At 38.9% G+C, this 15,500-nt stretch overlaps 1 protein-coding gene across 1 annotated transcript; it reads right to left on the bottom strand.

Annotated features, from left to right (window-relative positions):
• Positions 1-352: 352 nt before the first annotated feature.
• LOC138205461 (high affinity cationic amino acid transporter 1-like) lies at positions 353-13,757 on the bottom strand. The gene is made up of 12 exons (XM_069161489.1): positions 13,680-13,757; positions 7,465-7,871; positions 7,228-7,386; positions 6,959-7,130; positions 6,723-6,856; positions 6,422-6,644; positions 5,234-5,373; positions 4,408-4,510; positions 3,684-3,889; positions 3,424-3,575; positions 2,589-2,697; positions 353-2,492 (listed from the first exon to the last, which is right to left on the bottom strand). The coding sequence occupies exons 2-12, from the start codon at positions 7,832-7,834 to the stop codon at positions 2,335-2,337; spliced, it is 1,926 nt and encodes a 641-aa protein (XP_069017590.1). The 5' UTR covers positions 7,835-7,871; positions 13,680-13,757; the 3' UTR covers positions 353-2,334.
• Positions 13,758-15,500: the final 1,743 nt, after the last annotated feature.

Raw genomic sequence — 15,500 nt, forward strand, 5'->3', positions numbered from 1 at the left:
ATTTTCTCTTCATTAATTAGAGCTACAAATACACTTGGCATCATAATGTGAAAAAAATACTTTAAAAGAGTAAATACAAGTGAGGAATCAAAATTTTACTTCTAAATAGACGAGACCATTCTTTCTATCATTACACACAAGTTATCTCAGTTACATAAAGATTCCACTATTAGTATTATTATTAGTGTAATAGTCGAAGAAGAAACAAGACAATATCTACACTATCCACAAAGAACAGAAAAATAGTTCACATTATTTCATGTAATCCATCTACTGCATGTAACACAATGGGATGTGTGCACCTACTTTTTGTAAAAAAAAAAAAAATCAAAGACAAATTGTGTGCTTTAACTTCCAGCATAATTTATTTACAAACCACAACCAATGTCAAGGTAACGTACACAGTCTGCCTTCACCACTGTGAATGTTATAAAATAGCAGCACTATAAAATATATACTTGAAGCACCTATTTGTGCAGCATGCATGAAGCAAACAGTGTTAAGAGCAAATACCCAAACCAGTTGTGGTTCTCTGCTCGCATGGATGAAGTGTGACGTAACGACAGCAACCACAACAACGGGCAGAGTAAGAAGGGCAGTAACTGTTAACTAAGGTCAAGACTATTCACATAGATCAAAATAAAACATTGAAAATAAGCATTTCTAAACAGAGAATTATCCATTTGATTCTATGATCAAAAAAAAAAAAAAAAAAAAAAATCTAACTTACAGGTGATACTGACATCCCAGTAAATGATTTATGGTATTTACAAAGCAAATTAGCAGAAAGGAAAACTTCCTGCAGCACAATCTTATTTGATATATTATATAGATATATTTAAAATGCAACAAAGTTACATACACTGTGCATATTTACAAGGTTATCTAGCATTTTCAACTTAGTGCTATTGCTGGATACATCTACAGCAACTGTCAATAAATAGCAACATTGTTCCAACATAATCCAATTAAATCAAATAGAATTTGGATTCTTATTATATCAATCGTTTTTCTCTACGGAACTCACCTAGTTTAAAAAGAGACTTCTTAGAAGTGTATTTTTCATATTTGCATTTTCAATCTTCAGTGGACATGCCTACTTTGATATATCACATTCACATTTTGGCAGCCCTGTGGATCCACACACACTATCAGGCTTCAAACTACACTGCTTGAGGTATAATATTACTGCTGGTGCACAATACAAGAGAATACAGAATAGCATGCGTTTTGTCTTTTTAAAGTAAAGGGGAGCAAAGAAAAAGTGAGTTATAGGTATGCAATATCACACACCGAATGTACTTTACCCCATATGGATGTGTGTGAACTAAAGAGTGAAAATGGTCCACTACAGTGAAATTTCTCATATATTATAAATATAGGTTTTTCAAAATCCACAGTGTACTTTATATACAGACAATATATGTATATTTCACAAAGCTACCTAGAGGAATATCATACCTCAAAAGGTGTAACATTCATTTGGAAAACAGGCACTTAAAATAAATCTCTGAAGTATCCAATTATCAGATACAATTCACATTAGCAGCTTTCTCTTCTTTAGCTGGTTTAAAAAAAAAGTGTAATTCCCTGACAGAGACAACACGGGTGTTTTTGATTTCTTGTAAATGTGTGCCGTCAATCTGTATCGTTAATACATCTGTTAACCCTGTTTTACTGATAATGGAGTACTACAGCAGAATATTTATAGCACCATGTTGTACTCCTCTGAGCTATATGTATAAAACAGCCACAGAGTTGTGCTTTTCTGTTTCCTACGGTAACAATGTGAATTGTTAAAACTCCCAAAGCTGTAACTTTGAGGTAAACTTGCATGCATCACAAAAGTTGAAAACACTGAATTCAGCAACATTCTCAGCTATCTATTTTTTTTTTTTTTTGTAATTCACGTTGTGTTTTCTGTAAACAGCCAGCATAAAAATATGTTGAGTAATTTCAAGCTACGTGAGCAGTAACAGGTTCGGAACTTGAATTGGGATTTTACTTATTGAAAACAATTGTTGCTCATAAGGCTGATATACTGACGATCAAGGAACCAAAAAGAAGTTTACCAACAGACATAGTTTTCTAGTTGCCTACATAAATTATTATTACTGTTGAAATAAAAAATACTTTTCGATGTCTTTACATCTAATTTACCATTTCAATTCCACCGAACTTTCAAGATTTTTGGCTAGAATTAGGGCAAACTTTAATGGGATGGGTGCATAAAAGTCCCCGTATGTCTCCTGGACTTAAAGCAAGAATTTAACGCAGGCCGATATTTCAATATGAAGATCAGTGATAGAATAGATTAGAAAGCCTCCTGTTTCCTCAGGAATCTTCATCCTGGTTGTCTGGGGTGGAGTTTCGTGTGTTGTGTAGGAAGGCCTCCTTCTCTTTGGCCATGGAGGGCGGCGTGTAGGTGTCTGACCTGGTTAACACTGCCTCTGCACTGTTGCGAAAGCCATAGCTGAAGTAGATAATGAAACCTAAAAATGGTGTGGAAAACATTAATGCAAAGACACAACTTACTTTTAACAACATGAGTGCAGTACAGAAGAATTGTCAATGTTGGCAAAAAGTACCTAAGACCATCCAGATGGCAAAACGCAGCCAAGTTCCTCTGTTGAGCTGCATCATCAGGTACACATTGACAAACATACTGATGATTGGGATGAACGGCAGCAAGGGAACCTGGAGAGAGTGTGTGTGTGTGTGTGTGTGTGTAGGCGAAGGGTAAAGAAAGTACAACATTACATATTAACGAAAGATACACTCAAAGCATCTGAGAATAATGACTGAATGGGTAATGTCGCAGGAAAACACCTGACAATAAAACAAACAACACTGAAAACTAAGGAGACTACATTATTTAAGAGTTTAATGAGATATTCTGAAGAAACGCGCATTATTTGCGAACCTTTTTTTTTTTTATGAACTTTGATCTGCCAACTAAATTGGCATCAATATGCTGGTATAATACTGTTACGGTGTAACAGAGTGTGTTTAAAAACTTTTTATGATTTTCAGTACATCAAACTTTGATGATATAGCCAGTGCTTAAGTTTGTTTTAGTCCATTTACTTCTTACAGAGTGCAATCCAGCTAAAATCCTATAGTGTACTTTGTATGCTAGGCAGACACAATTTGTAGCCGTGGGGTTAAAAAAACGTGTAAAAATGTAGCAGGTTAGAGCAGTTATAAAACCGGAGGAGCAGTTACTCCTAGTTTGCTTATTGATGTTTGCTCGGTTAACTTAAAAGCAGTTTAACTGCAATAATTTTTTTTTTTTTTTTTTTTTTTTTTTTAAGAATTGTACAAACAATTTTTTACATACAACATAATATTCTGGCAATGTCACATTATTCAGCTGACTATAAAATAATGTGAGAATACTCTTCGCTGAAAGGACACACTCACCTTGAAGGCAAGCTTTGCTTTGCTCTGTGGTTGTCTGCTCACAATGAAGGTGAGAAGCAGACCGACCACCATGATAACACTGAGGACAGACAAAGACCAGGCAGCTAGCCCTCCCTGAACAGCTACAACACCAAAAACACACACCAAAACACCTGGTGGGGAAAAAGAAGAGAGGACACCGGATCAGTAACAGAATTATTATTAATATAATTATTCAGGCATTTTTATCTAGTTTTCTCTGAGCTTTGTATGTGTCTCACCAAGTATACTAGTGCAAATGTTGACAGCAAAGCCGGACAGAGGGGACGGCTCAGTGTTCGAAGGGCAAAGGAGATTCTTGACAGTGAAGCGGTCGTCTGGCTGTGGCAAGATGTCAATACTCCCCTCGTTATAAGACTCAGCAATGTCAGGTTCATCTTGGGTGTTGGCCATCTCATAGGCCATATTGGGCTGTTCAGGCTGGTACCTTCACAGGACAAAACAGTCAAAACTAGGGAAGGAAGCTCCCTATATAGCATATCCCAAGGCTAAAATAAAATCACATTCATTCTTATGGGTTTAACAGGTGTGTCTCTTGATTAAATTAATAAAATAATAGATTCATTCATTAGTGTAATCTAATGTTAACATACAACACATAAAATAAAATAAAAAGGCCCCTATTGCAGGCTGACACCTTGTAGTAAATTGTAAATCAGCAGGTTTAGTGAGGTAGGAGCTCCCAAATAATTAGATCTGTGAAATCAAATTCATTTGAAACTTTCATGACCTATATTATTTTCCATTTTCTACTTGTTATCCTTGAAAAACTCTATAGATGATGTCTAAATTCTGTCTATTTTAGACACTTCTCACGTTAACGGCATTAACACATCTGGACTGACTGGTCTGATTAGACTCTGGATTTCATTCCTTGTGAGAGGGTATAAAAACATGGTGTAATTCTCCGTATGTATAAACTGAGAGATGAGAGAGAAGGATTACCTGAGGACCAGCACACAGGCAGCCACCAGAGTGTACGCCAGCAAAGTGCCAATGGACATGAGGTCGACCAAGTCCTTCAGGTCAAATAGGAAAGCCATCACAGCTGCAGGACACACAGGAGAAACAAACACAATGTCAGCAAGACAACTTCAACAGATCCAAAAGGTAAAAAAAACAAAAAAAAACCACACAAAGAAAATTCACCACAATAGAATTCAGACATTGTATTTGTTTTTTGAGAATTCATACTAACAAAGTCAATCATTTTCAAACTATTGCTGCACATGTTGGATTTTGCCACCGTCCTCCTTCCACAAGGGGGCACTGTTGCCCTTGGCCTCATCTCAGCTACCTACCAGACATAAGCCCTGACACCAAGGTGGAGATGATAGGCGTCTTCCTCTCACTGACACTTGCCAGAAACGAGAAGAGCAGACCGTCGCGAGCCATAGCAAAGATAATGCGTGGGAGTGGAAACATGGAGCCAAGAAGACTAAGCCAAGGATGAAGGAAGAAGAAGGAGAAAGAGGAGGAGGAGGAGGAGGAGGAGGCAGAGATTGACAACTTAAAGAAATGTTTGTGAACTCTGGTTTCACACAAGGCCTCAACCGTTCTCAGCCTGACATCCTGATAAACGACACATACGCCACTTAGAAAGTTGCTGAGTCAAAATCCAACTGGATTTTTACATTTACAGGATTGTCTTTATGCTGCATTACAAACTTGGCTGAGGTTGAGTTCTGGTGTTGAGGCCGTGTGTACCAAGAGTCTTGTAAGGTTCTGATGGGAACCCCAGCCAGTTAGTGTGTTTAGGTTGTGACCTCACCTGCCACAACACCTGATGTTACTGTAGCTGTTAGAGGGGTTTTGGTTCGTGGGCTGATTTTAGCCAAACACTTGAAGAGCAGGCCATCTTCTGCCATGGCCCAGATCACTCTGGGCATTGGGAACATGGAGCCCAGTAAACTAGTACGGGAAAGACAGAGAAAAGCATGCCGTGCAGGTGAATGCACACAGTTAGAAATATCACAAGGACACACGTCTGAACAACTTAAACGACATAAAATAACAGATTACGCAGTGAGTGCTTTAACTGATTTCTTAAAAAAAAAAAAAAAAAAAAAAAAAAAATTAAAACTGAATGAACGTGTATACACTAAATGTACAAAAGTGTGTCGACACCTGAACATGACATGTATATGTGGTTGCTGAAGCACTAAACCATAGAAGCAGTCAGGGGTGTCCACATGCTTTCTGCCAAAGACTAATTATGAGCATGCCAATTAGCTGAGTGTAAAATATTATTCAGTGAATATTCTTAATAATCTATTATAAAGAATATACACATAACACACATGCAAAAATATCAACAATAAATTAGTCTATGTATCTAGTTACAGTATGGTCACATTTTAGGGGTAAATTTAGGCCCAAAAATGTGAACGCTAAATTCAAGATACCCTGTGGAGTTTCTGAACACTGGAGTACGTTAGAACAATTAGGACCTTGTTTTGCTTGGATGCACACGCATGTGACACGATTCAATATTTTTGCTGATATTTTGTCTTGAGTCTAGTGACCTACAAGTGGCAAAATGGGTAGGTTTTAGGAAAATAAATGTATTTGTTGGAGGATAAACACAATGCACTACAGTGAGTAAGACTGTATGTAAACAGAAACTTTGTTTATTTAAAAGATAACTCCACAGAGCGCTTTTGAAACAATTAGATCATATGATGTATGCACTTATGACTTTCATAAAAACAATTTTCAAATCAATAAAATTTTACTCTCAGTGTGCCAGCTGCTTAAAATGACATCTGGCACATAAAAATCTTTAATGGGTTTTGCCACATTTGTATATTAATACTACAACCTGTTCACCATACAGTAAATGAAAAAAAGAAAATATACTATTCAATATACTGCACGTTAATTATTCACTTCTAACAAAAAGCATGCTGAACCTCCTCTGTGACTTTCCATGCTCAGAGGCAGTCGATGATCCTCTTACCTGGTGGACAAAGCACATAAAGAGCCGATGGCCACTGCATAAGTGGCTCCCTCCCAGCCCACATACTTAAAGGCTACTGGCAGAGGGCTGTTCACATCCAGCATGTAGTAAGGCATCATCATAGTGAGGGCCCCAGACACACCAAAGTATGCTACGAAACAGATGAGGAGAGAGGCCACAATCCCGATGGGAATGGCTCTCTGGGGATTCTTCACCTCTTCTCCTGGAGATGAAACATAACCGGAGATGTCAGGCGATACAGCTCACGCGTGAATTATCAGTTTAATGTATTCTCTCTCACCTGTCGTGGCAATGCAGTCAAACCCTACGAAGGCATAAAAACAGGTGGCTGCACCAGAAAGGACTCCGGTCCAGCCAAAAGGCATGAAACCACCTTGACCGAGAGTTTTCTCTGCAGGTAAGGAATCAGATATACTGAAAGTAAAAGAGAGATAATGTTTGCTTATTTTAAAAACATATCCAGCATAACATTAGGCACATTATACATTTTGAAAATAGAGTGTTAATTCCACCCACTTGAGATTAGAGTTTTTGGTAGCATTGAGGATTTCTTCAGGGTTCAAGCTCCAGTTTTTTAGGTTTCCTTTAACCAAGCCGGAGATGACCACAAACACCAGCACCAGTACATTGATGCAGGTAAATACTTTATTTACCAAGGCTGACTCCTTTACTCCAAATGCAAGCAGACCTGTTAAAAAAAAAGATGTAAAAGATGAAAGAATATGATGTAAAACAAGAAAAAACAAATTAAGAGATGAAAGAGATATATCAGAGTTGTTCCTGACCTGTCAGAGTGATTATGATGAAGACAGCAAATATGTCTGGATATTTTGCCAGGACTCCCAGAGTGTTCATAGTCATGTATTGTTGGCAAAATTCCTCAATGCGCCTTCCAATCAGCTCATCAAAGGTCGCACTCCAGGCCCTGGCCACACTTGAAGTTCCTGTGCAGAGAAAAGTGTTAATGTGAACTGAACAATATTAATACCAACTTCTTCCCCTCCTTATTTAAAGTGCCTCACCGATGACATAAGAAAGAATGAGGTTCCAGCCTGTGATGAAGGCCCAAAGCTCTCCAACCGTCACATAGCTGTAGAGGTAAGCCGAGCCAGTTTTGGGGACACGGGCTCCGAACTCGGCGTAGCACAAACCAGCCAAGACGGAAGCCAGGGCGGCGATGAGGAAGGAGAGGATGATGGCGGGTCCAGAGCTGTCCCGGGCTACAGCACCAGCAAGCACGTAGACGCCAGCGCCCAGCGTACTGCCGACACCCAGGGCCACCAGGTCAAACGTGTTGAGGCATCGAGACAAGCGGGAATCGTCCGCGTTGCAGTCCACAACCTTCACCCGCAGAAGCTGCTTCCCGACGCCTTTCAATGTCGCCAGAATCATCCCGGCTGGCACACTGCAGCAACTTGTTGGAAGGTACCTGTTGACAAAACAAGGCAGGATGGAAAGGGGAGATTCGTATGCATCTGTAAATAAAGAGAAGAGCAAAAACTATGGCTCTATTTCCGGCTTGTAACAAACAATTTGGCGTTCTGATGAATAGTAATTTAGTTGATTAGTGACAGTAAATGATAACAAATTGCTGACAATTTAACCTGACATTTTGATGAGTTCTTTTTACGCATTGGGAGTAAAAACATTCCCAATTTCCTTTCCTTGTATTTTCTGTTCAGTGACGGGGGAGAGCTGTGAGCATTTCGACGGTGTCACAAGACAAAACTGAACATGAGAACACTGCTACTGACGCCCTTTGCATCATGATGATGGGCACAAACGCACTGCAACACAAGATTACTGTCAAAATGTGACTTCATTTCAAACAATCTTAATTTAATGAGGTAGAGTCTGATGAAATTCATACGAATTCATTCATACTAGACAACAACTTAAGTCAGAGTTCACACAACCTGTTAAAAGCTCTGCGTCAGGATGCGGGAAAAAGACGAAACTAAAATAGGTGGACATTATAGTACTTTTGACACTACTTTTAAATCAGTTTTTTGAATTTTGTTATCAGGCATAGTTTTTATGTGCCAGTGTATTTTACTTGTTCATAATGGCATTGTTTTCCACAATGGAAACAGCTCTTGGCGAGAAAAATAAACTTATGTTTGATGCATAACCCGCAACATTTCATCTAGAGTGGTAAACAGCTGTTAATGCGAACAGTGGCTACGTAGAAACAGCTTGAATAGGGAGCTAATTGTGTAAACGTTACTGGTGCACCCTTAAAGCAGACAAAAATCCGTTTTCCTTTTGGTAACTTTTTTTTGCAGTTTTATTTCTCCGAAGAAGCCTGTGCTCTTTTTTTGCATCCTCGTGTGCACACCAACGCAGTAACGACGACTGTCCCACAAAGCTTGCGTCAGAGCTGCTCGCCGAGTGATGACGCAGGGTGTTGCTCTAAACAACAATACACATTTTTCTCTGCAAAAGCAGCATTACAAAGAAAAACACCGGGATTAATTTAGAAGATAAAAAAAGAAAAAAAAAAAGAAGAGAAAAGAAAAGTATAGTCTTTTCTGTCAGAACTGTCAATGTTCAAATGAACTTTATAATGTCAAAGTATTTTTAGGTCGCAACATTACTGACAAAATTAGTACGTTGAGTTTGCTGTTTGTTTATATGCAGTTCAGACCAGTTAGAACAGCTGCAGTCTATGCAACTACCTCAATTATCGTAGCTATCTACAAAAATGAGACCATATTTATCCCAAATGAAGTACCATGAACAATATGTGAAATATTGCAGTGTTAATATTACAAGGTCAGCAGTAATGGACATTTTACACCTTGCTAAAAAGGTAAACAAAACCATGATGTTGCCAGTCATTTCAAATCAGCATTAACAGCCAAACAGTTATGCTATGAAGCCGTGAAAGCGATATTCAATTTCAAAGCCTCTTTTAAAACCACCCAGCATAGACAGATATAGATCTGCCCAACAATACGGACATGTACTCACTTTCACAACACAATACAAAACAGGATCTTCTGCCTTCACTGATGAACTCAGTTGTTGCGCTTGAATTAATAGTTCCACGCAACTTATCATCAACAGTGGAGCTGCAGACTAGTTTACCGTCGGCTTCAGATTCATGTGACACTGATGCCTCTTTGCGTACCATGTACCATGGTACAAACCATTCAGGTGTCTGGCTCACAAATAGAACAGTGACACATCACATGGCCTCAGGAGCAGCTGTGACGACAGTTATACTCCCCCCTGCAAGACCAACAGACTCTGGCAGGCTCTTCTCAATATCATCAAGTCCATACAAGAATAAAGACGGAGAGAGAATAATGAGCCGATTGCATTCCTTTACTCTCTTACAGCAGATACAGTTTTCCATCAAATAAACTCTTGATTCAGATTTAGGGAGGTAAATATCAAATTGGTGTGTTTTTGGAATTATTGTCAAAGACAAGGTCAACTGAGTGCTTTATAAATATGTAAATGCACAACAGGACATTTCCACCACATATCAGAAAGATTAAATGCGTTTCTTCCAAAGGAGCCAATATTCAAGCATTATATTGACATCAGTTGGAGCCAAAGAGTTTTGAGTGTTCTGTCTAGGTTGTCATGACCTGGTTGTCAGAGCTAGACATCTAATTTTGTTTGATGACATTAAATGTAAAATGAGCTGAAATTAGAAAGGAACAGCGAAGGACAAAGTGCATAAATGAAGTAGTTTCCGTCTCACATCAATCATTAATGTGACCAGAAGCGTGGCATTAAAGAATATGTCTTCTAACCGCAGAGACGTACTTGCAGGGGCTGGGCTAAAAAAAGGAGGGTAGGTAGGAACGGACCCTGCCCTCCTCTCAGCCAATCACTGGACTCGACACCTGCTCACACACACAGGGAGCATGTGGGTCAATTTTGAACAGCAGTCAGTCACATGCTCTTCACTATTAGGCTGTAGGGAAAATACTTTTGCTCCTTCAAATGACTTTTATAATGGCCGTGACATTGTTGACGGCAGCGGAGTCACACTAAGACCTCAATCACAACTTCAATACAACATAACAAATATACATGTGGTCAAAACTCGAATTAGTTTAACTTAAATCCACAAACAAATTGGCTCAGATGTAAACCACCTGCGTCTGAGGAAAACAATTTATCTAAGGATGTGAGAGTGCAACTTGACATTTTTTTTTTAACCTGAATTGAAAAAAAAGAGCTAGCTGTCTTCAATTATAATTTCCTCTGCATGAATTTAAAAGAAGACGACAGATGACGAGAGCCAATTCAGAGACCACTGAGCTCCCCCTTGGCATGTGAAGAGTATTTAGCAGCACTACAAAAAGCCCATCTGCCCTTGTGGTGTAACTGGGGATGGAGCAAACACAGTGCTATGTGAGGGCGATCATAAAACAGACATCTTACACAAGCCAAACAAACTTTCCTTTCCAGGGATCTGGGCCTTTGTGATTCCTCTAGAGGCCACATTAACCTTGGAACACAAAAACCAGCACAGACAATCAACAAAGCCAAGCTGTGAGCAAATTAACAGCTTCTACAATATATATATATATATATATATACCACTATATACCACTATATTTACAAAATGTTTGATACTGCTGTGGTTGACAAGCGAACATCTGTGTGCTACCATCTGGATTCTGAAAATGTCCACATTTAAAGATGCTATATCAAATCAGAAATCATCCGACTCATTTGTTATGATAACAGTTATTCATTATGCATAATCTGCACACACAGTAGAGCCAATAAAAGCAGCATCCATAATGTGGATAGTGAGATGTTGACAGTCTCTAGCCGGGCGCACTGTCAAACACAGCGCAGCTGACATGACCTTGCAGGCTTCTCACTGACTAGGTGTTGACATTCTGTACCTTCCTCACACTTTGTACTTTATGTAAATTCACAAATGTCAGAGACAACAAATACAGCTTCTACACTATAACTGACATCCCCATAACATTTGTGTCTGGTACGATATTTCACACATGTTGATGTTGAAGTGCATTAACAGATCTGAGATAAGTGGCTGACCCCTGGCTGGCTCTGAGCCTGGAGCATTGCTCCTAAGTACTATAAAGTACTATAAATTTAACATTTTCTTTGGGAGCCAGGTGGTCACGCTGCTTTTTCAAAAAGCACAATTGCTAGTTTGAATTAATTTGCATATGTTTTAAGAACACTGTCAGGCCTAATTGGCCAACATGTCAAGAACATGTAATTTTTAAGTTCCTTTCCTACCTTTTCTACAGATATAATTGTTGTTCATTTCTAAAGTGAAGTTGGCTGAAAACATGGAACATTAAATAAACGTTGATCACTGCAGCTTTCTAATAACTTCTTAAACAGGAACAGTGTTTTATCGTGGTCACTGCGCAGTCAGTGATTAAAAACAGCACCCCAATGATACCGATAGACAATACCAATGTCAATATTTTATTATGGAAGGTGTCAATAAAACATGTAGATATTTTCAGTGTACTGTACATCCGTTACAGATTTCATGCCCTAAAATATTTAAAAAAAATTAAAAGGGCCACGTGATTTCAGCGTTTGATTGACAGCTATGTTCCCGCAATACCATGACAGGACACTGTAACTGCATATGAAGTGGACACCAGTCAAATTCTTCAGCTGGCTGCTACATACATAAATATATACTTAAAAAGTTTTACAGCACATGGCCAGTATCAGCTCCATACACTACGCTACTTCCATGCTTGTGTTATTGAACTAATAAAGTTCAATTAAGAAGGTCTACAGTATAGCTGAGATAAACACAGGAGCACAATGCGTCATTCTCAACCATACCAATAAATGGACAGACAGGAAGCTGTAATACCAAATCAAAAGTGTGACATAAACATTTTACATCAGTAAAATATTATCTGGATAAAGAAAAATTTGTGCACTGTATGTTTTATTCAGGACAGCTTTTAAGTGTAACACTTAGATTAGGGAGTTTTTCTTAATCTACTGAACATTTTGTAGATTTTCTGAAACTAAGATTTAAAAAAAAAAAAAGACAGATAAAAGAAATACAAAATATTGACTGTTTTTGTTTCCTATGAAGAACATTTTCATATTTTTCTCTCATTGGAAAAAAATAAGGCTCCTCTGAGATCAGCACGAGAGAGTGAGGATGTAGCAGTCTGAGTAAGTATTGTCTTTTTATCGAAAACTCCAATTGATTTGAGCGTCATTGAGACATCAAGAAGACATCTTTTAAATGCCTGCAGTTGGATTATTAACAGTGGGAATGATTACACAAACCGGTAATACTTTAAATGTACATTACGGGTATCTGTTCTAAGACAGAGCTAAAAACTGTGAAACCAAGCTTTAACAATAACTGCCAAGAGGAAAATGATCCTCATTCCTGCGGAAATAATTGTCTGTTTGCTGCTTATATTGTGATATTGTTGCACACCACAGCAACGTTGACAAATAAAGGTAACCATTTTAATTACTAAATTTGAATATAGTCTGTTTGTTAATTTATAGATTAAATTAAGCAGAATTATGCAAAATTCTTAATTTATCATTTCCCAGCTTGTTTACAGATGTTTAAAAAACATATACTATATAGTTGGAATAAGAAAAGTAAAAATAATAATAATATAATATAATAATAAGATATTCGGAGTAATTCATGAACTTTCTCGGAATATAACATTCACAGCTTCGTAATTGTCCAGGTGCAAAACATCCAAACTCTTACCACTATTAACATGGCTTGAGTTCTCATTACTTAAACTATGTTGTTAAGTCATACAAACTATGAAACATGTGCAGGACTTGTCATGTATCTACTGTGAGGGTTCATCCACATCACTGGTAGGAGTGATTCTTCTAAAATGATGTGGCGCTATAAAAGGAAATGCTTCTCCACATGAACAGCTCAGTCTTTATAAACAGTAAACATCTACTGAGCTATTTCCAATTCGCCTCTGACCGGCAGATCTTTGGATATTTGCATGTCACTCGACTACTTTAAAGTCTGCTGGTATGAATGAAGGAATGGAGTACGGTGGCTTCCCTCACAGGCACTAAACTTCATATTGCATCAGCCGGATGGTCTTTTCCTTTTCCAGACCCTGTGCGCTGCTTCCTTTAAGACAACTGCATGGTGTGCATTGCTGACAAGATGCCACGCTGTTCCATTCCCCCCCCTTTAAACAAACAGTTAAAACTGAATGAAGTCACTTATAAACAACTAAATATCACGTCTTACCTACTTTACACCACACGGCTTTTGCTTCTTTCAGTTTACGCGGCTCCCCCTCCAGCAGCAGTTCCGCCACACACCCTGGCTGCGGACGGAGGTGAGCGGCCCATTCATGGACAGCAAGACGTCAGTGGCTCCACCCGGTGAGCTGCATGGGCGACTTGCAACCACCAGATGACGCTCTTTACAAGTAAATGCTCCTCCATCTTCTCCTGAGGATCTCCGAGGCCTCCTGGATGATGAGCAAAAGAAACCGCAACATACCCAGCAGTCATGTCTTAATTTCAGATTTAGCCCTACAGCCATATGCATATGTTGATATCTGTCCCTGCTGTTCCTCCTTCCTTTCATCGTTGCAAACAAACAGTCACATCAACACAGGATGATTATGAATTGCTTGTGAGATTGCGAAAGTCTCCGAGGGGGGTGGGGGGAAACAAAGCTGTTCCGCTCTGTTCTCTGAGTTTCCTGCTGGGGCTGTGCCGTGGTGTCAGGCTGTGATGCTCCTATTTCAGTCTGGAGTTTGATATGTAATACAAATCTACACTGGAGGATTAAAGTGGACTCAATGGTCTGCACAAAAAGAAGCCACACTAATCGACTAAAAGCTCCAACTAGTCTGGGATGCAGCGAGTCCCTCCAACCAGAGCAGTGATTTTGGGTCCTGTTGAAACTATTAGCAGAGGTTGTTTTAGACCAGCTGGATATTCAAGATTCTCCGTGATTCCCTCCTTTGCTTCGACTGTAACTACATGAAGCTACTGAAGCTCCCTAAAGACATAATTGGAAAGAAAAGGGCTTTATACATGGCCTTATTTGACATTTCTAGATTTATGGTTGACTGCTGCTCACCCCAGTGGGCCAATTGTGGCTTGCCTTGATAAATGGGAGGGTAGTCTTAGGTAATTTTGAAGTAATGCACTTCCTGTGGGGCTTAGAGAAGGACTGTACCAGATATCACCGCATTTTGATCCTCTTATATTTGTCCATTTCTGGGAGATTGTTCACACCCCATTAAATTATCTTTAATAAACAGGAATCTCTGGATTTTAATGCAGTTTCTTACTATAGCCAGTGTTTCTTTGCTCTGGGTATCAGAAACTTAATCAATGACGGTTTTCATTCAGCCAGGTTAATGTGGACTGAAAAGATCCCATAAAAAAAGGATAATGCGGTTTATTACCTTCTACAATAGAAAACAAGTGGCATTTTGGGCTCCAAGGTCTGCGTTGGAACCAGCTGTTGTCAGTGTTCTGCATAATGATGAAAAACTGATAATGGGAAATGGGAAAAAGAATAACGGCACTCTGCTCTCTGCTGGGCTCCACTTCCTTCCTGATTCCAGAACGCACAGCATGTTTTTTTACAATCATATCAGTCACATTAAAGCAACGATTTAAATCAGTTTGACCCAAGGGCCCAAGGATCTTTCCTTTTCAAGCTTTTGACTTGACATTTGAGGAATGTTCCAATGTTGTTGGGAAATTTGCTTGTTTGCCATCTTGCCAAGAGTTAGATGATAAGCCTGATATCAATTACATATTTACACTTTCAGTGAAGAAATACCACAATCACAAGTTCAGCCTTTCTTATGGGACAAACGCTTGAAGTGGTTGTCAAAAGAAAAAAAATGATATCCAACACCAACTTCAATATCCTCATTGTGCCTTTTATGTATTACCCTGAAGTCACGGAACAAGCTTTTTTTTTTTTCAGAACAGACATGCTTTTTGGTTTTTGGGGAAAAATGACATTGTGGGTTTTTTCCCCAAAAACCACAACGCATGTCATGATGACATACGACATGCACCAACATGGAGCGAACGA

Source organism: Embiotoca jacksoni, unplaced genomic scaffold, assembly GCF_022577435.1.
Source record: "Embiotoca jacksoni isolate LCO1_2020_lvr unplaced genomic scaffold, fEmbJac1.0.p SCAF_28, whole genome shotgun sequence".
Taxonomy (NCBI): domain Eukaryota; kingdom Metazoa; phylum Chordata; class Actinopteri; family Embiotocidae; genus Embiotoca; species Embiotoca jacksoni.

Bases quoted from the DNA above. Each gene is read 5' to 3' on its own strand.
- LOC138205461 (XM_069161489.1), bottom strand. From the start codon at position 7,834: ATGATTCTGGCGACATTGAAAGGCGTCGGGAAGCAGCTTCTGCGGGTG. The intron at 7,387-7,464 runs GTGAGGCACTTT...TTCTCTGCACAG, and splicing joins CATTCTTTCTTATGTCATCG to GAACTTCAAGTGTGGCCAGG. The intron at 3,576-3,683 runs GTGAGACACATA...TTTCCCCACCAG, and splicing joins CATTTGCACTAGTATACTTG to GTGTTTTGGTGTGTGTTTTT.